This window comes from Vitis riparia, chromosome 5 (assembly GCF_004353265.1).
Source record: "Vitis riparia cultivar Riparia Gloire de Montpellier isolate 1030 chromosome 5, EGFV_Vit.rip_1.0, whole genome shotgun sequence".
In the NCBI taxonomy this organism is placed as follows: Eukaryota; Viridiplantae; Streptophyta; class Magnoliopsida; order Vitales; family Vitaceae; genus Vitis; species Vitis riparia.
The window spans coordinates 9829134-9854192 of record NC_048435.1 but is presented as its reverse complement, the minus strand read 5'-3'; the positions used below and the strand labels follow the sequence as shown (position 1 = coordinate 9854192).

Below are 25059 nucleotides of genomic sequence, written 5' to 3'. Positions count from 1 at the left end.
TTTCATTCTTTTAGATTTGTTTTAACTTCAAGTAGTTAAACCAATTACAGTTACAATTTTTGTCCATTTTTTTTTTCTTTTTTTGATAGGAAACAACAAAGGAATATATAGATAAAAAGGATGTACATTTTTGTCCAATTATTTTTAGGGCTAAAGAAGATCACAAATACTTTATTATAGTTAGGATTGTTTTACATTCCATTTGAGTTATTATTACAAACGACATTTTATTGTTTACCTATGGTAAGGTAGCATTGGATTTGGTATCCGAGCTTTGGCTCCTACTTCCATACTCATGGCAACATGAAAATTGGGCTTTTTGAGATTCTTGAAAAGATTTATGATAAGGCTTATGAAATTAAGTTACCAAGTCAATTTGGATGCTTTCAATGTCAAGCTTTTTATTCCATTCGTGAAAGGATTGGCATATTGTCAAGACTTATTGTAAATTCGGATGTAGTGGCTAATGGCTATGTATGTATCTCATCTTCTATTTGGTAGGCTATGACAATATGACAATAAGGTGGTATACGTTGATTAGAGAAATACATACATTTTTTCTAAGGATAGAAAAAAACATCTTGCATCTATTCAAAAATAAATTAAGTTTAAATCTATGAAATGAAAGAGCATTATTTTATTACCAATAGGAAAATTTAGATACAATATAAGAGTTGAGGACATGATTTATTTTATTTGAGCAAAAAAGGCATTAAGTTGGAAGATAGTAAACACACACACAAAATGGATAGTGTTTGATGTTGGTGATGTTATTTGCATGTCAAGGCAAGTTAGACTAAGATTGGAGAAGATTCAAAGGAATTTTCTTTGAGGTAGTGGGGCACTTGTGTAGAAACCTCATTTAGTAAGATGGAAGATAGTCTATTCGGAGAGAAAGAAAGGGGGCATGGGTGTGAGGTGTCTATCAGGGATCAACAAAGCTCTCCTTTGCAATTGGAGTTAGCGTTTTGCCAATGAAAGGGGAACATTTTGGAAGCAAGTTATTAGTTAGAAGTATGGTAAAGATAAAGGGAGTGGTGATCCTGTGAAGTGAGAGATAGGCATGGTGTTAGCCATTGAAAAACCATAAGAAAGGAGTGAGATATTTTAAGTAGCAAAATTTCTTTCTCAGTGGAAAATGGTCAAAGAGTGAGATTCTGGAATGACAAGTGATGTGAAGATGAGCTATTTTGTGTTTCCTTCCCTTCCTTATTTGTCGTAGCCATCTCTAAGGAAGCTTGGATGACAGATGTTTGTAACTCCGAAGGCAAAGGGGGTGAAGCTTTAAGCAAAAAGGGTGTAAAGGAATGAGAAAGATAAGGTGATTTGGATGGTTTCAAGGAGCAAGAACCTTCTGGTTAAATCTCTCTATTCTGTTTTGGAGCCCAATGACCCTCTTTATTATTCCTATGGAGTATCATTTAGAGATCTTATGCGCCACCAAAGGTGACTTTTTTTTGCATGGGAGGCGACATAAGGGAAAGCCTTAACTTTGGATCAAGTCTAAAGGAAGGGGTTTTCTTTGGCAAACAAATGTTCTCTTTACCACTCCGAAGAAAAAACTGTTGATCACATTCTTCGTCACTATGCAAAGACATGGATTCTATGGTTGCTACTTTTTTTTTCTCTTTGGTGTGGCTTGGGTTCTCTCTTATTCAGTTAAGGAGACGCTCCTACTTGGGTGGCATGGTTCCTTTATGAGTAAAGCTCATAAAAAGTCTTGGAAAGTGGCCTCTTTATGTATCTTTTGGATGGTGTGGAAGGAAAAGAAGATGTTAGTGTTTGATAATGCAGAGTTTTCAGTCTAAAGGATAAAAAATTCTTTTGTTTGTAATTTGTGGTCTTGGTCTAGGGTGTCTATAGATATGGACCCTATTTCTCTTCTTAACTTTATTGATTGGCTAGGTTCTAAGTGGGGGCAAATGATTTTTTTGTTTCTCTCCCTCCCTCTCCCACTTGGGTGAGCCTTTTAGGTGGTCGGTGAATACTTCCTGTATACTTTAGGACGTTGTATCGGTGTCTCATTTTGTATATATATACTCTCTATTCTTACCTATAAAAAAAAAATAATAAAAATTATTGGTGATGTTGTTTGGGTCATGATGATAAAAGATAGAATTCAAATGAGCTTAAGAAAGATTGAGCTTTTTGAGATTCTTCAAAGGATTTATGATATTTGAATGCTTCCAATCTCAAGCTTTTTATTCCCTTCATAAAAATTCTTCTAATAACCAAAAACTCAAGACATGAGTTCTTTTTCAATCTAAGGGACTAATTCAACCATAAAGAGCTTTGCAACATTTAGAATCTATATCAATTTGGATTGGTTTCTTATTATGGGTAACTACCTATTTTTTAGGATTCCTAATCTTATATGCTATTTGTCTTTTTGGATTTCTTATTCTTTTATGATTCATTATTATTTTAGATTTGTTATCCTTTTAGATTTTCTATGTTAATTTTAGGTAACTAAAGCCAATTATAGTTATTATCTTTATTAATTTTAGGGTTATGAAGATTACAAATATTTTATTATGGTTACCATTTTGAACTACTATCGTTTTCTTTTTCAATATGTACAATTATTTAATCTAAAAATTTACTCAATTTGAGCAACCTAGTATTATAATCATGTTAGACTACCATGATATAATTCAATATGCTTGTCATTTGGATAATACACTTGTGACCTCATGTAACCAGGGAAGAAAATATTGCCGAAATTAGGAAATATCGGTTCGACGAAATTTCGGGAGAAATCCCCAAAAATCGGCGATATCTCATGATATATCTGCGACCTGGTCAACGCGGGGTCAACGGGTCAAACGCGCTACAGTGAAGTCAAAGCAGCTACAGTGCCTATTTTGCCGATATATCACCTGGTCAACGCGGGGTCAACGGGTCAAACGCGCTACAGTGAAGTCAAAGCAGCTACAGTGCCTATTTTGCCGATATATCACCTAGTCAACGTGGGGTCAACGGGTCAAACGCGCTACAGTGAAGTCAAAGCAGCTACAGTGCCAGTGCCACTATAGTAGTCCCCCCAAAATGGCCTTTCTCCTGCTGATGAGGGGAATCGAACCCCAAACCAAAAGGTTTGGGGTTCAAACCAATTACCATCCAGGTAAACTTGCCCTTGTTAAATAATATGCACTAAACCTATATATAGTTAAACTCCTTATATAAAGAAAATATTAAAAAAAAAATTTAAAGAGCAAATTAATTATAATTATTTTATAATTAAATGCAAAATTTTCTTTTAATTGATTACCAAAAATGTAAAAATTATATAATTTTCTTGATAGTGTTTTTAATATCATTAATAATTAATTAAATATTAAAAAATTGTACATATATCATAATTTATTTTATATTATTTAATACATTTGAATTAAATGGATCATAATTTTAATATTAATATATATTTTAAAATTATACATATTATAATCAAATATCATAATATTATATGTAATTTAATAATAAATGTACACTTATAAAATTCATATTTTTATAGATGCATACAATATTATTATCAAATATAATAAATCATATTATACATATATCAAATTATTTAATAAAACAACTTAAAAATATCATTATACTTCTAACTACATTTTTATGAAGTTTTTTTTTAATATTTTTATAAATTTTGGTCAATTTTAAGTTTATCGATATTTTTTTCCAAAATATCCGCTGATTTATCTCCAATATATCCGTAAAATCAAAGTACCGATATATCCATGATTACCGATATTTTCATCCTTGCATGCAACTAGTTTAATAAATAGTTTTTGTTGGATTATTCTAGATTAATATAAATAGCCCATTGACAGGATTCTAACATGTTAAACTCATTAACATGATTTTAACCCATTTAAGTTATTTAAGATCTTAAATGAATAAAATGTTATTTTTAAAATACTATTTTGATTAATTTAAATTTTATTTCTTATTATTTTAAATAATAAATTTATTTAAATGTTAATTAGTTTAGGTATTAATTTTTAATTATAATATATTTATAAAATAAAAGATAAATAAAATTTCCATTTTATTCTTATCTAATAGTTTTATTTAATTTTTTTATTATTAAATATTTTTAACCTTCATAATTTTCTAAATGTATAAAACTTTATTTCAATTAGTTTAATTATTTAATTTTTTTATAACTATAGTATAAATATAAAGTATTTCTTTTACTCTACAATTTTTAAAATATAAAAAATTAGTAAATTTATGTAAGTTAAACAGGTATAAATAGCTTAGATTTTAATCATTTTGTTTTTACACTGTTAACTCTATTAACTGATGGTCAAGCATGTTGCACTTTCAAATTTGAATATGACTCATTTGTTAAACATGTTATAGAAGTCAACACAATTGTAACAAATACACGATAATGTCCAATCCTAAACCAATTCACTTTATGTCATTTTAGAGTTGTGTTGGATAAGTCATATCAAGTTTGTCACCCCTAGCTCTAACTTTCTCTTGTGTCTAACAATTCCTTACTTTTGATTTGAACTCTTGTTTAATAAAAAATATAAGATAATTCATTGCATTAAGTATGATGAACACAACAATGGATGAGAAATCTTCCCACGAATTGCAAAAAAAAAAAAAACAAAATGAAGAAAAGGAAAGAAAATATGCATATCTTTCAAAAAGAAAGCAAAACAAACTATATATCTTTTAAAGGAAACCAAAATAATGTACAACCCAAGAGCACAACACATCTCAAGGGAACCAAAAAAATGATCTAATTGTCTAGCCCCTTGTTTGGCTAAATAATCTACTTTTTGGTTAACAACAAATGGAAACCAAGGAAAACACATCTCAAGTCACTCATAACATCAATAATTTATCGAATCCACCTATCATACCTCCGTAGGCCTCATTTCATTGCATTGAAATACAAAAGGAAACCTAGCTCCATGCTTTACTAACACATCTATCACATGATTGTGTAAGTAAGCATCCCAAGGGAAGAGGCATTGCAACTCTAAAGAAATATCAATAATTTGACACAACAACTCATCCAACTTAGAGGGTTCTCTTTCTTTCTTAATCGTCCATGATATGAAAGTAGCATAATCTCCTTCTACTAGGAGATTGGAGAGGTTTAAAGATTTTGGTTTGAACAGCCCTTCGAAAAGGGTTAGAATCTCTACCTCAATGGCTAAACCTTGACATACAAGTTTGAAAAATGCTCTTACCACACTATGCCAAATTGGTTCCTAAGCAACCTTTCAATCCCTATCCACCTTAAGTTACTCAAAGAACCCATCAAAATTTAGTTTAACTAAGTGATAATGGTTCAACAAAGTGATAATGGTTAAGTTACCCTCAACTTATATATCTAAAAATCTCAAAGTTTTGACTTGCAACTAACCCTTTAAGGGCTAGTTTGGTATTGCTACGACTTTTGAGAAAATCATTGTTATCTATACAAAAGAAAAATTAGTTTTGATGAAAAATAATTGAGTCTTGATAAACAAAGATTTCAAAAAGTATTATAAGTTTCAAAATTAACATCTAAGTGCTTGATAAATTAGATTATTAAATTATTGTGAACATGCATTATGACCAAAATAAGAAGTCAAAATTTAAACAATTTCCTTTATTATGATATAAAAATCAATATTTAATCAAATAGATCATTTTATTATTTAAAAATCAACTTATTTTTATTTTTATTTTTTAAAATGAATACATTCATTTTTCTATTTTAATTAAATTCAAATAACATATATAATTTTTTTCTATTACATTTTACAAAGAGTAGTATAAGATATAAATTCGATAAGGTTTTAGAGTAGAGGATGAGAGAGGAAAAAAACATATAAAGAAATTGTAAAAGGAAATGATTTGAAGGTATAATAGGTAATTTAAGATTAAAAACCTTGATTATTGGAAAATCACTTTTGAAAAGTTACCTTCTACCTACGTCTCAAATTGCTACCAAAGTTGGTCAGAGCTTCTTTAAGAATCATTTTTTAATTTACTTTATACCAAATAGATTAGTGACACAAAATTATTAGAAAAGTAATTATAAGAGCCTTAACATCAATCCCAAACTCGGGTAAAAAGAACTTGAATCTACATTTTAATGTTGCAAGCACTGTACCTCAATGATCTCAAGACACTCTTCCAATTTGAATCTACATTTTAATGTTACAAGCACTGTATCTCGGGTTACTAAGAACATCCATCAAAATTAAAATTTAAAAAGTCCAAAGAAGGTGAAAACTACTTATGCCCAATCTCTCCGCCTAACTTCTCTAATTTACAAATGTACCTTCAAACTAGCACTAACAAGTTCAAAGGGGTACTAGTAAATGCATGAGGTCCACAAAGAAGTGTAGAAATAACTAACTTCCAAACTTCAAAGAGCTTCCTAGACCTTAATTTATCCTAAAAAGCCTAGCATTAGCGTCAACTGTTGGTAAGCAGCATCAATTAGTAGAGATCAAAAAGGGAAAATCTTAAAGGTAAAGATCAACTCAGCTTTATACTACACAATGTTGACTTGTTGAGCAATAAGATACATTTACAAAAACGAGTGTTGTTAAAGGGAAGATGTTAGGATGGATGAGCACCATTGCAAGAAAAAATAGAATAAGAAAAGGATGCAGGTACTGCACGTGAGGATGAGATGAAGGGAAATCTTCTAAGGTGGTCAGGTCAAGTCAAAGTTCAATGCATGGACAAGTTCAAAAAGTGGTTTGATTCAAGTTTAAACACAAAGACAAGAGGAAGGTCAAATTCACCATGACTTTGAAGTACATAAATACATTGTTGAAAATGATTTAGTGGAGAACCAACTGTAGGTAGAGCTGAATGAGAACAAGCAGTCAACAGTCACTCCAACTAGTTTTTATTAAGACCTTGTTGAGTCGAATATGATGGAAGACATGACATGTAACAACAACATATATAGCATATTTGAACTCCATGGAGAAGTTAGTAATCAGTCAAAGAAATTACATGAGGCAAACCATCCTTAGACATGAAATTTTGGGAAGTGGACACAGAAGCAAATTAAAAAAATTTCAATGACTTCAGACTCCAGTCACGACTGCTTTATAGATTTGTAGAAAAATAGGTAATTCTATTTTGGTATGAGAAAAGAACAACACTTAAATTCAATACGCAAGCATATACAACAAAATTACAAGTGCCAATGCTAAAAGGTAGATGGCATACTCTGAAAGAAACACCGTTGTACAATCCGCTGCATCCACCTCACGCCTCCCAACATTTTCCTGACCGAAGCAAAGTCAATAAAAATCAAAACAATTAAAAATGGAATTAATTCAAAACAGAAAATTTGACTGCTCCTTGTGGTTGCCAAGGAAAATACATTACAAATTAAATAAACATTGCGGTAGGTTTTTTCGCTATCTGGGGAATCAAGAAAAGAAACCTCCAAATCCCAATCAACCAATCATTAACTAACTCTTCCGTTTCCAGGAACCAAGATAACAAGTAAAACACAAAAGGCGTGGCTTTCACATTCTTTTCTTTTCGTCCATTCTCTCACCAACCAAACAGAGCCCTACATCCTGTTTGATCAGTCAGAAAAAGTGGAGGAAAAAAAAAAAAAAAAAAGAGTTGATCATTTTAACATGGCCACTACAAATAATTGGCTTGAACTTTTCGCTTATATTTCTCTTCTGCTTAACCAAACAGGGGTCCAAGAAAGGGCTTCTTACAGGTGGGCTGGTATAGGCTTCGAAGGCGAAACCGGCCAGGACGACAGCGAGATTGATATCGAAGGGAGGGCGCTGAAGCTCATCCTGACCCGAAACGCTTTGGACATCAGAATTGGACTTGCAAAGGCAATAAATGGAGCTGAAAACCCTAAGCTTCCAAGAAATGGAGGAGAGGAGGCGGGACTTGGAGCGCAGAGCGAGAGTAGGGGCATGGAGGTGGTGACTGCGGTGGAGTTTGGGTGGAGGAGGGGAGGGGCATTTTCGGAATTGGAGAGGTAGGAGAGTGGCCATGGAAGTGTGAGGCAGTGGTAGCTCTGTAATTTTAGGAGGTGGTGGGGATGGGAGGGGAGAGAGAGAACGATGAGTGAATGAATGATGGGTTAGGAGGAGAAGAAGGCCCTGGAGTCAGAAAGAAGAGGAGCCAATTTTCCCAACGGTCACTTCTAGATTGTGCATCGGGTTCGGGTCTGACCCTGCTTCTCTTACCCGTTCACTTAGAATTCTCACTATGTTGGATTATTGGCACCTGCTTTAGTTTTTTACAAAGAAAATCATAAATTTGATTTCATGCCCCTTCAAATCTATATAATTTCTTGTCTCAATAAAAATAAAAAATCAAAATATTTGACATTTTTTATTCAACATAAATATAACAACTATTTTAATTTTTTTATTCAACCAAAATATTATTATCTTGTCAGTGTTTTTATTATTATTAATTTCACCTAAATATTCTATTACTATTCTTATTAATAACTTTAATATAACAATGCTTATTATTATTATTATTATTATTGTATCACACTTATATGATGATAATGGAGCAAGTTCAAGATGAGTCACATCTAGCCTAATCTCGACCATATTATTCAAACTCATACCAAAAAATTAAATAAAGAAATAGGATAAGATGAGAAGATTTAAGAAATTCGTATACTTGCTCAATCCAATCCTATCATGTTTGGTTCAATTCTTTTTTATTATTTTCAATTTTTTGTTTTTTAACATTTTTAATTATATTAAATGATATAATATGAATAAATTAATATTAAAAAATTTTATAATTTAATTTTATGAGAAGTAATTTTATTCTAATTTCATATATATTAAAAAGGAGAAAATTAAAAAGGTTATTTAAATTTTCATATTAAAAATAATAATATATATAACATAGACCTCATGATTATGCTAGAATATACTAAAAAGTTTTAATCATAGTAATAATTAATAATATTATCAAGGTAAAAGAGTAAGTTGAAAGAAAAATAATAATAAAGAAAATGAGAAAAAGACAAAAAAAGAATTTTTATCTCACCCGTCATTAATTTAAGTTTTATACCAAACTATACCACTTTTGGGAATATCAAAGCATAATCCCAACCAAATTACCACATAAAAGATGTATTTGTAATTCGAAATGAAAAGTGAGAATGAAAATAAAATCAAAAGTTATTATAATGAAAATAAAATTTCACTTATAAGTGAGATTTCAATTTATTTCAAATAGAGGGTATTTTGATTTCCTGATACACTTTATTGTTAAAAATACTTTTTAAAAATTTAAAAATTAAAGACTCTTTTATATAAGTTGTTTTTAAAAATAATTTTTTAATTTTAATTTTTTAAAAAACACAAATTGTAAATTCAATTTATATAATGTAAACTAAATTTAATTGACATCTTATTTAAAATAAAAACAATTTTTTAATTACAAACAAATTCAAAATAAATAAATTATAAATTTTAGTAATATAATAAAATCATAAATTATATCTTTATAAATACTATAAAATATAGATATTAACATTAATTGATTTATTTTGTTAAAAATAAATAATAATAATAATTCAAAATTAATAAATTTCCAATGCTATTCATATGATTTTATAAATATTATAAATATATAATAAATTAACATCTTATAAAGATATGGATTTTGAAGTTCGATCTTCTAAAAGAGAGCTGAGATGTCCATCTTCTAGATAGATTGTAGTAATTTGGAGATCCAACTCTTGAACTTGACTAATTAGAACATGAGGTAAAGAGTAGCACAGGAGAGCCTTCATTTAATGTGAGCCAAGTTCTCGTCTTTGAAGGAGTTTGAAAATTGTTTGAATTTTATTGAAACCTTTACTCCAAAGGTGTGTATGACAATCCATAACACATATCTTCATTTGATTTTCTTTGAAGCTTGAAGAGGTATCATCTTTGGAGTCTGAGCCGAGTTAAGACAATGTTTCAGTAGCTTTTGTTGAAGCATTTTAAAATGATTTTTGAAATATTTACTAATAGAAAAAAGGATTTTTGAGAATGGAGGAAGAATTCTAGAATGATTGAGGGCATTTGAAAAGAAGTTTGAACAATTGTAGAGAATTTAACAATAATCCAATTTTTGATGTGAGGGAGTTGTTGAGTGGTGAATGGAACAAAGTTTGACCACCATTTGACTTTGAATTCCCTTGCCAAATGTGTAGGAAAAGATTCTTCGATCTTTTCAAAATTTGATATGAAGTCGGGATTTTAGCAAATCTAATTTCATGAATAAAACAATATTCACTATTCCATTTAGGAATTATGAATGGAATGTGATGTCATTCAATTTGAAGAATGCTCATTCAAAGTTTCAAAATATAATGAATGACATCTTCAATCCTTATACTAACTTTTCTATAGTATATATTGATGATGTGATTATATTTTCAAATTCTATTAAACATCACTTCAAACATTTAAACATATTCTAAAGGGCTATCAAAGAAAATGGTTTGGTTGTATTTGCTCTTAAAATCAAGTTATTTCAAACCAAGATGAGATTCTTAGGATTTGAAATACTCCAGGGAATGATAAAACCTATTCAAAGGTCAATCGAATTTGCAAATAAATTTCATGATGAGATCAAAGATAAAAATCAACTTCAAAGATTTTTAGGAAGTCTTAACTATGTGTTAGACTTCTATCTCAACCTTAGGACAATCATTAAACTTATGTATCTTAGGCTTAAAAAAAATCCCAAGCCTTTGACTCAAATTCATATAGACACAGTCAAAATAGTCAAATAACAAGTTAAAAGTCTTCCTTGTCTAGGAACACTTCATCCCTTGGACTTTCTTATTATTGAGACAAATGCCTAATTCTTAAACAAGATTTTCAAAATCAAATCTCTATGGCTCATTTTCATTCTGGCATATGCACTCCAATACCCTATGTATATTATAATGAAACACTAAGTGCTCAAGTCTGTAATATACTATTTGTTACATATAGTCTCCCTATGAACTAGTGTGTTAGCCTAAGGGTTCTCCTAACTAGGTTTTGATGATAACAAATCATGGTTAAATTACTAATTTGTTTGAATTATAAATAATTTCAGGTATTCATTTAGAAATTCATCAAAAAACCAAATAGATGCAATATCAAGACATTTGGAAGACCTTTAATCATAGGAAACATATGTAAGGTGAATGCATGGGTGCACTTAGGTTTTACATATCATTTCATGCATTTTTGAAAAACTCGGTTTATTCTTTAAAGCTACATTTCCATCAAAACTAGAGTTTTATCAAATAAACCTTAGGCAAATCACTTCAAAATTGACATATTAATTTACCTAAAGACCTTGTCTAAGTGTTAGAAGAGAAAAGACCATAAAAAGATAAGTTTTGGGGTCAAAAATGGTGAACCAGTAGAGGCACTGGCCAACTGGCTAGGGGTATTGGTCGACCGATTCCCTTTTCCGATCGAGGTTTGGCCGAGGAGTGCAAAAAATACTCTCTCTCTTCCAGTAATCTTTCTTTCCCAGTCGATGTATTTACCTTCCCGATTGATCTCCGGTCGAGGTTCGATTGAAGGTAACGGTCACCTGCCAAACATTAAATGCTCCAACAGTTAGTAAACAGATCGACCCCCAACTCGATTGGTTAATACTGTTTTTTTATTTTCTTGGCTCCCGATGTTAGAAATATAAATAAAGAGTTCCACTTCGTTTATGAATAAGAGAACACCTACATTTAGTTGTCTACCCACTTGTTATTGTCTTAAAAGCTCTCATTCTTTTCTTGGTGCATTAAATCTCCATTTGCATTTCCTTTAGTGCACCTTTGTGATTCATCATAGCCTTAAATTTATTTGAGCTATTGTTAAGCTAGGTTGAGAGATTCATTCTTGTTAATTGAGTGTTAAAGCTTTCAAGTGAGTTGAAACTTGAAGAAACTGTGTAAAAGCCCATTAGAACCGCAATCCAAGTGTAAAGGTGATTAGAAACTTGGTTGAAGCTTCAAGTTAATAGAACTCTTACTCGATTAGGAGCTTGAGGAGAGTGGACGTTGACAAGGAAGTGTCGAACCACTATAAAATCTAAGTTTGATTTCTCTAACTCTATCTCTTTATATTTGCTTCTCTTGTGGTTAAATTTGTTGTGTTTAAAAAGAATTTTTTTAAAACTCAATTCACCCCATCTTGGGTGTTTTTCTCATTTAAGATTAGCCTTTATTTTCTCATGGTGTTTGTAGTCTAATGAGGTGAAAAGTATTATCAACCTCTCAAGACTACCTCTACTATCCTTGAGTTTTAGGTCCTCGATTTTTGTGAACAATTTACATATTTAGCTCTCCAAGAGCCTATGTCAAGTTCCACTTAAGGAACTACTATGACCATAGTTTTCATAAACACACTTCCTTATGATCACCAAAGAGAAACACTATCTCAATTCCATGAGATATCATGACGCCTCTACTGAAAATACTTATTGTTACCATTTTCCACTAATAGTGACCCAATCTATAGGATATATAACCACTTTATGATCTCACTCATAGGTCAAAGTCATTGCTAACTTTGACACAAACTCAATATTGTCTCAAGGTTGAGAGACAATACAATGAAGCAACTTGGTCAAGTCATGATTACTTGATAGTCTTATGTCATGACTCATCATAGGTTTTGCCTAATGTGTAATCATACATACTAGTACACTTACTATGGGAACATCATCTTGATAGTCAAGACTATACCTCTAATTAAGAAGTAGTGTACTACAACCTTTAATGGGTTGGTTATGTTAAAACTCAACCAAGGTGAATACCCTAATTTCATATATACTGGAATATTTCTTGTTATAACTCAACCAAGGTGAATACCCTAATTTCGTATATACTGGAATCTCCTGATTAAAAATGAGTAGAAAAATAATAGCGGAAACATACCTGAATCCATTGAAGGAGAAACCTTATAGGAAGAAAACCCTTGAGATGGTCTTCCAATTCTAGCCACTAGATTCTGTGTCAATTTCTCTTTGAGAGGATTTTTGGAAATTGGAATGCGTAGTGGTAGAATGGGGACCATAACCCTATTTATAAACTGCTAGGGCAGTTTTAATTTTATCACAATTATATTTCTGCCCCTTATAGAAATAATAATTATCTAATGGTATCTACACAATAATCTCATGACAATTATACCCTTAAGCCAATTAATCAATTATTAATTAGATCACTATATTTAGGCTTAATTAAATGATAGCACACACATTTTAATTATTTACATGTGTGGCCCAAATTATAGATTAATTACAAAAATTAATCTAACAATCTCCCATTGGGCCACATGCACATGTAATCAAATAAATGTGCTTAACCTTATGAGGTCAAAATTTGCTATCATGTTCTTAGGGTATATCCGAACAATCTCGTCCATTAACTATACTGACATAGGATCAAGGTGGTCTTTGTTACATCAATCGTTACTAGACCAATCAATGGTCACATATATCTACACAGCTAAATGACATAGATCAATCATGAGTGCATAGCATGAAAATTACATGCAATGTGATCTGTTCATGCCTATTTCCAACTGGTCCTACTTAACTTTATTGAGATCAAATCTTTAGCATAATTTAACAGAGTGCAATAAAATGAATACTTTATTTTTGCAGAACACAATCCAAATTTATAGATAAAGTCTAAACATAACATAGAGCAATATACAATGAATAATATAAACTCCCACTAAATTTGGATATCCTCAAATGAGACAACACCCATATGAGCAGTGTGCTCATGAAAGACCTTGGGTGGTAATCCCTTTGTAAGCGGATCCGCTATCATGGAGTTTGTTCCAATATGCTCTATGGATATCTGTCCACTCTGTACTTTTTCTTTTACAACTAGGAACTTGATATCAATGTATTTTGATTTTGTAGAACTCCTGTTGTTATTGGAATATAAAACTACTGATTTATTGTCACAAAATATCTTCAGTGGTCTTTCAATACCATCCAGAACACGCAGCCCAGTGACAAAATTTTGTAGCCATATTCCTTGATTGGATGCCTCATAACATGCTACAAACTCTGCTTCCATGGTGGATGATGTTACGAGTGTCTGTTTGGCAGACCTCCATGAAATTGCTCCACCAGCCAACAGATAAATATAGCCTGATGTGGATCTTCTGCTGTCTTGGCATCCAGCAAAGTCGGAGTCGGAATACCCAATGAACTCCAATTGATCCAATCTCCTATATGTAAGCATGTACTCTTTTGTTCTCTGTAAATATCTCATAACCCTCTTGGCTGCTCTCCAATGATCCATTCCAGGGTTACTTAGATATCTGCCTAACATGCCAACAATGTACGCAATATCTGGATGTGTACATACCTGAGCATACATTAGACTCCCCACAGCCGAAGCGTAAGGAATCTTATGCATTTCTTGACTTTCTAAACTATTTTTAGGGCATTGATTAAGACTGAATTTGTCTCCTTTAGCGACAGGGGTATCACCTGGTTTGCTATTTTGCATGTCATACCTTTGGAGGACTTTATCAATATAGGTCCTTTGTGACAATCCTAAAATACCCCTAGAACGATCTCGGTGTATCTGGATTCCTAAGACAAATGAGGCATCACCAAGATCTTTCATCTCAAAATGTTTTGATAAAAATCTCTTGGTGTCGTGCAATATGCTAATATCATTTGTGGCTAGCAATATGTCATCGACATATAAAACCAGGAAAATATACTTACTCCCACTGAATTTGTGATACACACATTCATCCATAAGATTTGCCTTAAAACCATATGAGACAATAATTTGATGAAACTTGAAGTACCACTGACGAGAAGCTTGCTTGAGCCCATAAATGGATTTAGTTAATTTACAAACCATATTCTTTGAGTCTTCGGACACAAAATTTTCTGGTTGTACCATATAAATTGTTTCATCAATGTCACCATTGAGAAACGCTGTTTTAACATCCATTTGATGTAACTCAAGATCATAATGTGCAACTAGTGCCATGATTATCCTGAAAGAGTCCTTCGTAGAAACTGGAGAGAAGGTCTCTTTGAAGTCAATTCCTTCTTTTTGAGTAAAGCCTTTAGCTACAAGACGTGCTTTATACCTTTCTACATTACCATTTGAATCCCGCTTGGTTTTAAATATCCATTTACAACCAATGAGCTTCGTACCAACTGGTAATGGGACAAGTTCCCAAACTTTATTGTCTTGCATAGATTTGTACTCTTCATTCATGGCTTCAATCCATTTCTGAGAGTTGGAACTTTTCATGGCTTACTGGAAGTTGATTGGATCATCTTCCATCATTCCACTTTCTACCTCATGTTCCTAGAGATATACGATATAATCGTCCGAAATTGCATTTCTCCTCTCTCTCGTGGATCTCCTTAATGGCATATTTTCTTGAGGTTGTTGAGTTTGTTCTTTAGGAGCAATGTCCTCATTTGCAATTAAGGGTTGAACAATATTGTCTGTTGGTTGAGGATCCAAATTTACTTCTTGATCAATGATAGGTAGTGAAACCTGTACATTATCAAAAGCAATAGTAGATCCCTCTTCCTCCTCAAAGACAATATTCCTAGCGGCAATTAATTGATTAACTAAGGGTGCCTAGGTTGACTAAGGTGATCACAAAAAATAACATGCCAAACAGGATCAAACCACAATAAAGGAGAGTTAGGGTGCGTACCTGAACCACTTCTTAAGCGCTATCATAAAACATCAATGGTTAATTTAAACAATATATCATCCAGCATGTGTTTTATTAGAAATAATCAAACAATGAAACATGTATATCAGAACACTCAAGCATTATTAGACATAAGCATTATTTTGCAATGACAAGCATATTCACAGAATTCAGAAAGTAGGTGATAAAGGACATACCTGGATAGCATAGATAATTTGTAACGTACTTCCTCAAGTTGTAAGGGGTTAGATAATAAATAATAAAATATGGAAATCCTAGCATGCTCGTTATCTAATTAGCATAGCAAAAGTGATCAAAGTATACAGAATCATCAATTATCACATACATTTTGTATATAATTCCTAAAAAATAGATAGACGTGATTTCAACAAGTGTCAAATGTGGCAACAAAAATAAAATTTGAAAAGATTTTCTTATGTAGGGGTTTCACCAATTCCCCAATTGATATACACAAATTTAGCCTAGAATTATCCCATTTATTTGGGACCACAAACTTTGATTCGTGTTTTGTTTAAAACTGTAATTTTATTTGAAAGATGTGAACCGATCAAAACATGGTTGCACATTATTTTAAAAAATGAGATTTTGATTCTAAGAATCCTAAAGGAATTTTTTGAAGTGAATTTTTAAAGGGAATGAGATTTTGATTCTGAGAACTCTAAATGAATTTTTGAAATGGCTTTTTAAGGAAATGAGATTTTGAGAATATTGTTATGTTTTTAAGATAAAAGAAGTTAATTTAAAAACAATAAAATGTATGAATCAAAATACCAAGCAAAAAAAAAAAAAAGAACAAATCACAAAGTAGAATTTTTGACAACCGATAAAATTGAAGTGGTGGGAATGGAGGCCAATCTTCACTATTTTCCGATAGCCTCTAAAAATTGATTTTGACAAAGGATGACCAAAGTGATAAACCAAAACCTTAGATCTTACAAGCACTGAAACTTTAACAACATTTAATCTTAAGATAAACTTAATCAAGCACTAAATATTATGTGACCTTTAAAATAGTACAAACGATACGTATCAACTAATATTGACGATTTGGAGTAATAAATTTAATCGACTAACTAAACAAATGAATAATGAAAAGAAAATAAATAAATAAATAAATAAAATTAATCAAAAAATAAAATGAACTATTTTTAAACACAAAATGACAACATGGGGATAGATTAAACTAATAGCCTACAATTTGAAAGCATAGAATTAGTAGAAAAATAGAATTAAAAAAAAAATCTTAACCTAAACTAATCAATATGAAACCAATCGAATTAATTAAAACTCTAAAAGATATCAACTAAAACAGGATCAATCAAGAGTAAAATAATTTTTTTTATATATTTATTTTAAAACATGAATATATCAACGCGGAATGAAATAAATTAACCAACTCAAATTCTAAAACTAATAAACTAGAAGGATGAATCATGAATTAAATTTAACAACCTTTAGATATGAAAAGAGTGGCATGGAATCAATTGAACTAATAAACTGAATTTTAATAACATCTAAACTAAAAGATAAATTAAAACTAAAACGCATGAAATTATGATTTTTGTCTAATGTGGTTACAATTCATTTTCTTAGTTTGACAAATTAGTTTTTTTAGTATTGGTTTGGGCAATTTTTGTTAATAATGGAAAAGTTAAGATTTTTTTAGAGTTTAGATAATTTGTGATGATAGTCTCCTCTCTCTCGTGGATCTCCTTAATGGCATATTTTCTTGAGGTTGTTGAGTTTGTTCTTCAGGAGCAATGTCCTCATTTGCAATTAAGGGTGGAACAATATTGTCTATTGGTTGAGGATCCAAATTTACATCTTGATCAATGATAGGTAGTGAAACCTGTACATTATCAAAAGCAATAGTAGATCCCTCTTCCTCCTCAAAGACAATATTCCTAGCCTGATTTCTCCCCCCAAACTCAACATCCTCAAAAAATGTTGCAGTTCCCGTCTCAAAAATTGAACTAATAGCAGGATCATAAAATTTAAAACCCCTTGATCGCTCTGCATAGCCAATAAAGTAGCTGCTAACTGTTTTAGAGTCCAATTTCTTTTCATGAGGCTTATAAGGTCTCGCTTCAGCTGGACATCCCCAAATATGAAAATGCTTTAAACTGGGCTTTCGACCAGTCCAAAGCTCATAAGGCGTTTTAGCAGCCACTTTAGTTGGCACCCGATTTAGGATATAAGCTGCCGTTTTGAGTGCTCACCCCAGAGTTTTTCGGGTAAAGTAGAATGACTAATCATACTCCTTACCATGTCCTTAAGGGTTCGGTTTCGTCTTTCTGCTACACCATTCATGCTAGGTGATCCTAGCATGGTGTATTGAGGGACGATCCCACATTCCTCTAGGTATTTAGCAAATGGTCCTGGACATTGTTCACCTGATCCGTCATATCTACCATAGTATTCACCACCACGGTCAGATCTGACGCTCTTTATTCTTTTGTTGAGTTGTAACTCAACTTCTGCTTTAAATGTTTTGAACACGTCCAATGATTGTGATTTATCATGTATAAGAAATAGGTAGCCATATCTTGAATAGTCATCTATGAATGTTATAAAGTACTGTTGACCATTCCAAGATGCCGTAGGGTATGGTCCACAGATATCTGTATGAATTAATTCTAAGACGTCTGTAGCTCTATTTGCACCTAATTTCTTTGTTTTGGTCTGTTTTCCTTTAATACACTCAACACAAATATCAAAATCTGAAAAGTCAAGTGAATCTAAAATCCCATCGGACACAAGTCGCTCAACTCTAGATTTAGAGATATGACCTAGGCGTTTGTGCCACAATGAGGCCGAATTATCTTTATTCAATTTACGTTTTGTACCTCGTGATTCCACATGCAAGGTTTCATTATAGGACGGAACAGTTTCCAACAAATATAGATTATCATAAACATTAAGTAAACCGGTTCCTACAACATTTGAATTAATAGATAATGCAAATCTATTGTTTCCAAATGAACAACAATAACCTGATTTGTCCAAAACAGAAACTGAAATTAAATTCCGTCTGAAAGACGGTACAACGAAAGTATCTATTAAATCCAAAAAATAACCAGATTTCAATAATAATCTAAAGTGCCCTATTGCCTCCACTTCTACCGACTGACCGTCTCCGACATAGATGCATCTTTCAGCATCACTTGGTTTTCGGTAACTCAGGCAACCCTGCATAGAAACACAAATGTGAGTAGTAGCACCAGAATCTAACCACCATGTGTTTCTAGATACTGAAGCTAAATTAACTTCAGAACAGACCAAAGTAAGAAATATACATTTCTTAACACGCCAAGCAGCATACTTGGTACATTCCTTCTTAGTATGTCCAGGCTTATTACAGAAGAAACATGTTACCTCAACTTTCTGTTTCTTTTGTTCTAGGCCATTAGAAGCAGCAACCTTATTATCCTTATTCTTTCGTTTGCCCTTATCCTTGAAGTGCTAGCCAGATGAGCACTTTCGGTCTTGTCTTGCTTCAATCTCTCTTCCTCTTGCACACAGAATGAAATGAGCTCATTAAGAGTCCATTTATCCTTTTGATAGTTATAACTGACCTTGAATTGATTAAATTGTGCAGGAAGAGAGATGAGAACCAAATGCACGAGTAAATCATCAGATAACTCAAGTTTCAAAGCCTTAAGTTTTGAAGCAAGATGAGACATCTCCATGATGTACTCCCGAACATTACCCTTGCCTTTATACTTCATTGAAATCAAGCTTACTAAAAGCGTGCTCGTTTCAGCCTTATCGTTTTTGGCAAAACGTTTCTGAATTTCCGCAAGGAAGTCACTGGCATTAGTAACCTCATCGGTTACCGCACCCCTGAAAGCTTCTGGAATTCCGCGCTTCATGATCATAAGACTTAGCCTATTTGAACGTTCCCACTTACCCCAATAAACCTCATCCTCTTGAGTACTTTGCTCATTGAGTTCATCGGGTTTGGGCATTCTCAAGGCTAAGTCTATATCCATGCAGCCTAAGAGAATCATCATATTCTCTTTCCAGTCCTTAAAATTAGTCCCATTTAACATAGGGGCATTATTGATGTTGGCAGATATAGAAGTAGTTGATATAAAAGCTGAATCCAGAACAAAATAAAATGAATCACATAAACCATCATGCTCACATAAAATAAGCAATTAAACACATAATCTTTAAATTTAAAAGCAAATTATGACATTTCAAAATACCTAGCACAACATTAATATCAAGTCTTTGGACAGTAATATTAACTGTAAGTGGTACTCTTGTTGTAGTGATCAAACATTGATGATAAGTTATGTCAAATAATAAATCTATCTTTGGATTGATTTATTATTCACATTAAGTTACCTTTATAATCATCACATATTTATCACCACAGGTATGTATGCAATTTGACCAAATATTAACTTTCCTTTGGGCCAGTCAATACCCGCATGAATCACATACACACAAATATCTAACACCCCGAACAGACTAATCTACACGAAAGATGTCACTTTGGTGATTTTCCGCTTTAATTAGCCTATTTAAAAATGCTAGATCAATAACTTAAATATTAATATCATAAAATGCTATTAAATAATAATAATAATAGTAATAAAAAAAAATTTATCAACTCAATATTTCATAAATCTTAATCCATTGACATATATATATATATATATATATATATATATATATATATATATATATATATATATATATATATATATATATATATATATATTAAAATAATAACTCAAAAATTAATCAAGGAGTTGGCTCTGATACCACTTGTTAAAACTCAACCAAAGTGAATACCCTAATTTCATATAAACTGGAATATTTCTTGTTATAACTCAACCAAGGTGAATACCCTAATTTCATATATATTATAATATTTTTTGTTATAACTCAACCAAGATGAATACCCTAATTTCGTATATACTGGAATCTCCTGATTAAAAATGAGTAGAAAAATAATAGCGGAAACATACCTGAATCCATTGAAGGAGAAACTTTATAGGAAGAAAACCTTTGAGATGGTCTTCCAATTCTGGCCACTAGATTCTGTGTCAATTTCTCTCTGAGAGGATTTTCGGAAATTGGAATGCGTAGTGGTAGAATGGGGACCATAACCCTATTTATAAACTGCTAGGGCAGTTTTAATTTTATCACAATTATATTTCTGCCCCTCATAGAAATAATAATTATCTAATGGTATCTACACAATAATCTCATGACAATTATACCCTTAAGCCAATTAATCAATTATTAATTAGATCACTATATTTAGGCTTAATTAAATGATAGCACACACATTTTAATTATTTACATGTGTGGCCCAAATTATAGATTAATTACAAAAATTAATCTAACAGGCCCATAAATTAGTTGTGAACAAATCATCCAATTATAAAGAACTTGTAACTCGAATTTTTTGTACAACTCTTAATCAAGGATGAAAATTTCCAAAAATTTCGACGAAATTTCATCATAATATCGTGTTTCGGTGGCTGTGAAAACGAAACAAGGTGACAAAATGTCAAATGGGTGAAATTTCCAAAAAAAAAAAAAAAAAAAAATCGACGTGTTTTGCCCAAGATATCGACGATAAATAAGATTTCTACCGATTTGGTCAACATGCAAGTGGTTTGGTCAATGCATGGTCAAACCCTCAAAAATCTTAAATTGTGGCGTAGGCGCTGGGACTCAAAACCAAACAAATAGCCTTGGTTGACCATTAGGCTAACTTGCCATTTGTTAAATTAAGGGCACAAGATAAATATATAGTAAAATCATCATAAAACAAAATATTAAAAAGAATATTTTAATAAACAAATTAATTCTAATTATTTTATTTTTAAATTTCATTTAATTGATTATTAAAAATATAAAAACTATCAGTATCATTTTCTTAACAGTTTTTTATATCATTTATATATTAATTAAATATAAAAAATATAAATATTAAAAAAATTATACATATATCATCATTTATTTTATATCATTTAATATAATTGAAATTAAATGGATTATAATTTTTAAAATTAGATATATTATAATCAAATATCACAACATTATTGTTGAATAATATTTGATGTAATTTAATAAGATATATATATATATTTATAAAATTCATATTTTTTATCGATGCATACGATATTATTATCAAATATGATTAATTATATCATATACATATATCATTTTTTTTTATATAAAACAACTTTAAAATGTCTATTATTGTTTATTATATCATTTTTAGAGTTTTCTCAATATTTTCATAAGTTTTAATCAATTTTAAGCATATCAAAATCTTTTTTCAAAATATTTATCGATATATCTCTGATATATTATATATTCGTAAAATTGAAATATTGATATATTTGTGATTACCAATATTTTTATCTTTACTCCTAATGTACCCAAGTCATACACAATATAAGAGGTGTAGGCTAGAATTCTTACAAAGTTAATGCATTGAATAAGAATAGATAAAAGTGAAAACATGAACTTTATTAATAAATAATAAAATCTAAAATTTATTACATCATGTTATACTTTTAAGGGTTTTATCTTAACAATGACATCGATCATATCTTAAGAAGGTCAAACATTAAAGGACTTTGATAGTAATACTTGTCACACTGGTATTGTTGATAATACTCACAGGTGCATTGATGTTATGTGAATAATTCAAGAGAAGTATCATCTCCCACATATATAACATGGAGGAGGTAGGCCACCAACACAGTCCACAGTTTCTTGATTGCTACTTGTTTAAGGTCAATGGACATCTCAGGGGGAGGTAGATATATTAATTGTTAACCTATCTTCTTGTCAAACCTAACATCATCACAACCCCCCACCTCTTTAGACCCACGATCAATACAATGACCTATCTCTTCAGACCCAACATCAGCACAAAACCCTACCTCTTTAAATGCACTGTTAGTACCTATAATCTCTTTATACCATCTTCAATAATCGCTACCTCATATGTCAACCCCCTTTCACTGTACCTTGATGCTTCCTTAACTACTCCACTAGGACCCGAGTTTTGGACATCACTCATACCCTTAGCACAAACATCTACCACCACTAGACCCATCTATATTTGTCTTTATATTTGTGAAGACTCATATCTACCTAATTAGATTTACCCCTAAGAATTTGGGAGGTAGGCGTGGCCAATGTTGACGTAGAATGCTACCTCCACTACCTCTATTTTCGGTTCTGTCATAGTTAGATGTTCATCGTATGTCATATGTAGATTTGTTTACTGCTATGATTAGAGATGAGTGACCAAAAAGGAAGAGAGTCTTAGTTATACATAGATTTTCTCCTTGTGGAGGCATGTAGGATTATTTACTTTTTTTTCCCACTATATAAATGTTTGGTGGTTTTTTTTTTTTTTACTTTAATGAAGCTAACAAAAATTAAAATTTGCAGTAAACTTTTTAAATTAATTTCATTAACTAATTTCAAAATGTATCTTCAAGGCATATATGTTATGAGTGTATAAATAATAGTATTTTTTATGTGAAATTAAAAACATACACTTCAATATAATAAAAATCTATATGTGGAAACCTAAGAGTACTATTATTTTAATAAAGATAAATTTGTAAAAATATTAATAAATTAATATTTAATTTATCAATAAGTTTAATAATCTTAAATTGATAAATTATATGAATAAGTAAGACATATATATATATATATATAAAGACATGCAAAAATGTGAAATTAAAAAGTACAAAAAGTTCAAAAGTGTTAAATTCAATAAGGCAAAAAATTCAAAAATGAAACCACATTTGTGCTTCATATTTCTACATTTTTTTTCATTTTTTTTAATTTATCTTTATTATTTTAAGATTATTAATTTATTGATAAATAAATTATTAATTTATAATTATTTTTTAAAAATTTATCTTTATTGAAATAATACTATACCCTTAAGTTTAAATACATATTATTATCAAAATATATATTTTTTAATTTCATGTAAATAAGAGTATTAAGTAGTAAATAATAAATTTTAATATATAAAATTTGTATTTGTATTTTATATTTTTCAATATTAATGATGTTATTTGTGTACACTTATTTTATATTTTAAATGTTAAGGTACAAAAAGCTCAAAAATAAAATTTTATTTTCCAATTGATACATCTCAAAAATAAATTCATAGCGTCTCAATAATTTTTTTTTTATTATCAAATATTAATAAAACAATCGATACAAAATTAAACTTCAGAAAAATAAATAAATAAATAAAATTTGCAAGAACCCTTCAATTTGGGTGTTGAAATTATTTGGAAAAGAAAGGAAAACACAGAGGAATTTCAATTTCCCTTGTCATCAGCTCCAAGCGATTTCTTGACGGTCTCCCTCGCACCATGAGCCGCGCTCATGACGGTCTGTCCAGTACCTTGAGCCACATTCATCACCGTCTCACCTGCCCCTTGAGCCACGTTCATCACCCTTTTCCCTGCCCCGTGAGCCATATCCATCACTTGTCCTGCTGTCTGTAACATCATCATCATGGAACATGATAACAAAGTAAAATTAAATTCCATTTCAACATTGAATTTAATACAAATGAACTGCCTAGACTAAGGTTATATAGGCTAAAAGAGAACCTGTTCGAGGAACCCTTGAGGCTGGTCCGCTTGTTGGGAAGACTCCCTTATGGACTGGGCTGAATTTCCTGAACTTACAGACGATTGGGTCACCCTCTCTGCGCCAGCCTCCTCACATTACACGTGAAAATGTGAATAAAAAGAAATGATATAAGCAAAGGTACAAATGGTAAATGAATGTGGAACCCATCTCCGTCAACTAGCATACCTGGGCTTGATTGGGGGCTTGGGCGGGCGTCCACTGTTGCTGTGGATTGGACATGTTTTGTCAGATGATTGCTAGGATAGGACTTGTTTCTTAATTAGATCTGAATATGGTGTCTTTATGGAGATACGTATATATAGTATTTTATGGGTTCTTGAAAGGAAGACAAGTGGGCATGAGGCTATTTTTTATTCATGTGTCAGTCAAGTGGAGATTTGGAGCGAGAATTGCTGCATTTGAAGAGGACATTGGGTAACTGAATCTGACTAGGTATGGGCGTCCATTTCTGTAAGGTATGGGGCACGTTTAGGATAGAAGGTCATCTGTTCATATTGATATTTGATTTTTACAGGACTTTGAAGCATTTGCTTTGGTGCACTTTCTGTTTAGTCTTTTAATAAAGATGATGAGAAACTCATTTGTGGTACAAAAGGGATTAATTTTCAAGAAATTTTATATGTCAAATGATAACGCTAGGGGCTTCTCAGTTCAGTTCTGTTGAAAT

The 25059-nt window shown here is 31.3% G+C and overlaps 2 protein-coding genes across 8 annotated transcripts in view; both read right to left on the bottom strand.

Annotated features, from left to right (window-relative positions):
- Window positions 1-8108, bottom strand: part of LOC117913903 — a 193604-nt gene extending 185496 nt beyond the window's left edge. For all 5 annotated transcript variants that reach the window (XM_034829015.1, XM_034829016.1, XM_034829017.1 and 2 more), the window contains exons 1-2: window positions 7716-8108; window positions 7207-7265 (exon numbers count right to left, since the gene is read on the bottom strand). In XM_034829015.1, coding sequence (XP_034684906.1) covers window positions 7207-7265; window positions 7716-8006 — 350 coding nt within the window. In that variant the 5' untranslated portion in view covers window positions 8007-8108. The remainder of the gene's footprint in view (window positions 1-7206; window positions 7266-7715) is intronic.
- A 15840-nt stretch (window positions 8109-23948) lies between these two features.
- Window positions 23949-24761, bottom strand: LOC117915063. Of its 3 annotated transcripts, none has more exons than XR_004651361.1 (3): window positions 24558-24674; window positions 24350-24447; window positions 23949-24235 (listed from the first exon to the last, which is right to left on the bottom strand). XR_004651361.1 is itself a non-coding variant. In XM_034830628.1 (3 exons), the coding sequence occupies exons 1-3, from the start codon at window positions 24609-24611 to the stop codon at window positions 24053-24055; spliced, it is 348 nt and encodes a 115-aa protein (XP_034686519.1). In that variant the 5' UTR covers window positions 24612-24761; the 3' UTR covers window positions 23949-24052. The 3 variants fall into 3 exon arrangements, 2 of the variants coding, with proteins under 2 accessions (XP_034686519.1, XP_034686520.1); XM_034830628.1 differs by having other exon boundaries at window positions 24350-24460; window positions 24558-24761; XM_034830629.1 differs by having other exon boundaries at window positions 24350-24457; window positions 24558-24668.
- Window positions 24762-25059: the final 298 nt, after the last annotated feature.

Excerpts from the sequence above, each read along its gene's own strand:
- LOC117915063 (XM_034830628.1), bottom strand. The coding sequence starts at position 24,611 with ATGTCCAATCCACAGCAACAGTGGACGCCCGCCCAAGCCCCCAATCAA. Across the intron at positions 24,461-24,557 it reads AAGCCCCCAATCAAGCCCAG|GAGGCTGGCGCAGAGAGGGT; the intron begins GTATGCTAGTTG and ends GTGTAATGTGAG. Across the intron at positions 24,236-24,349 it reads CTCAAGGGTTCCTCGAACAG|ACAGCAGGACAAGTGATGGA; the intron begins GTTCTCTTTTAG and ends ATGATGTTACAG.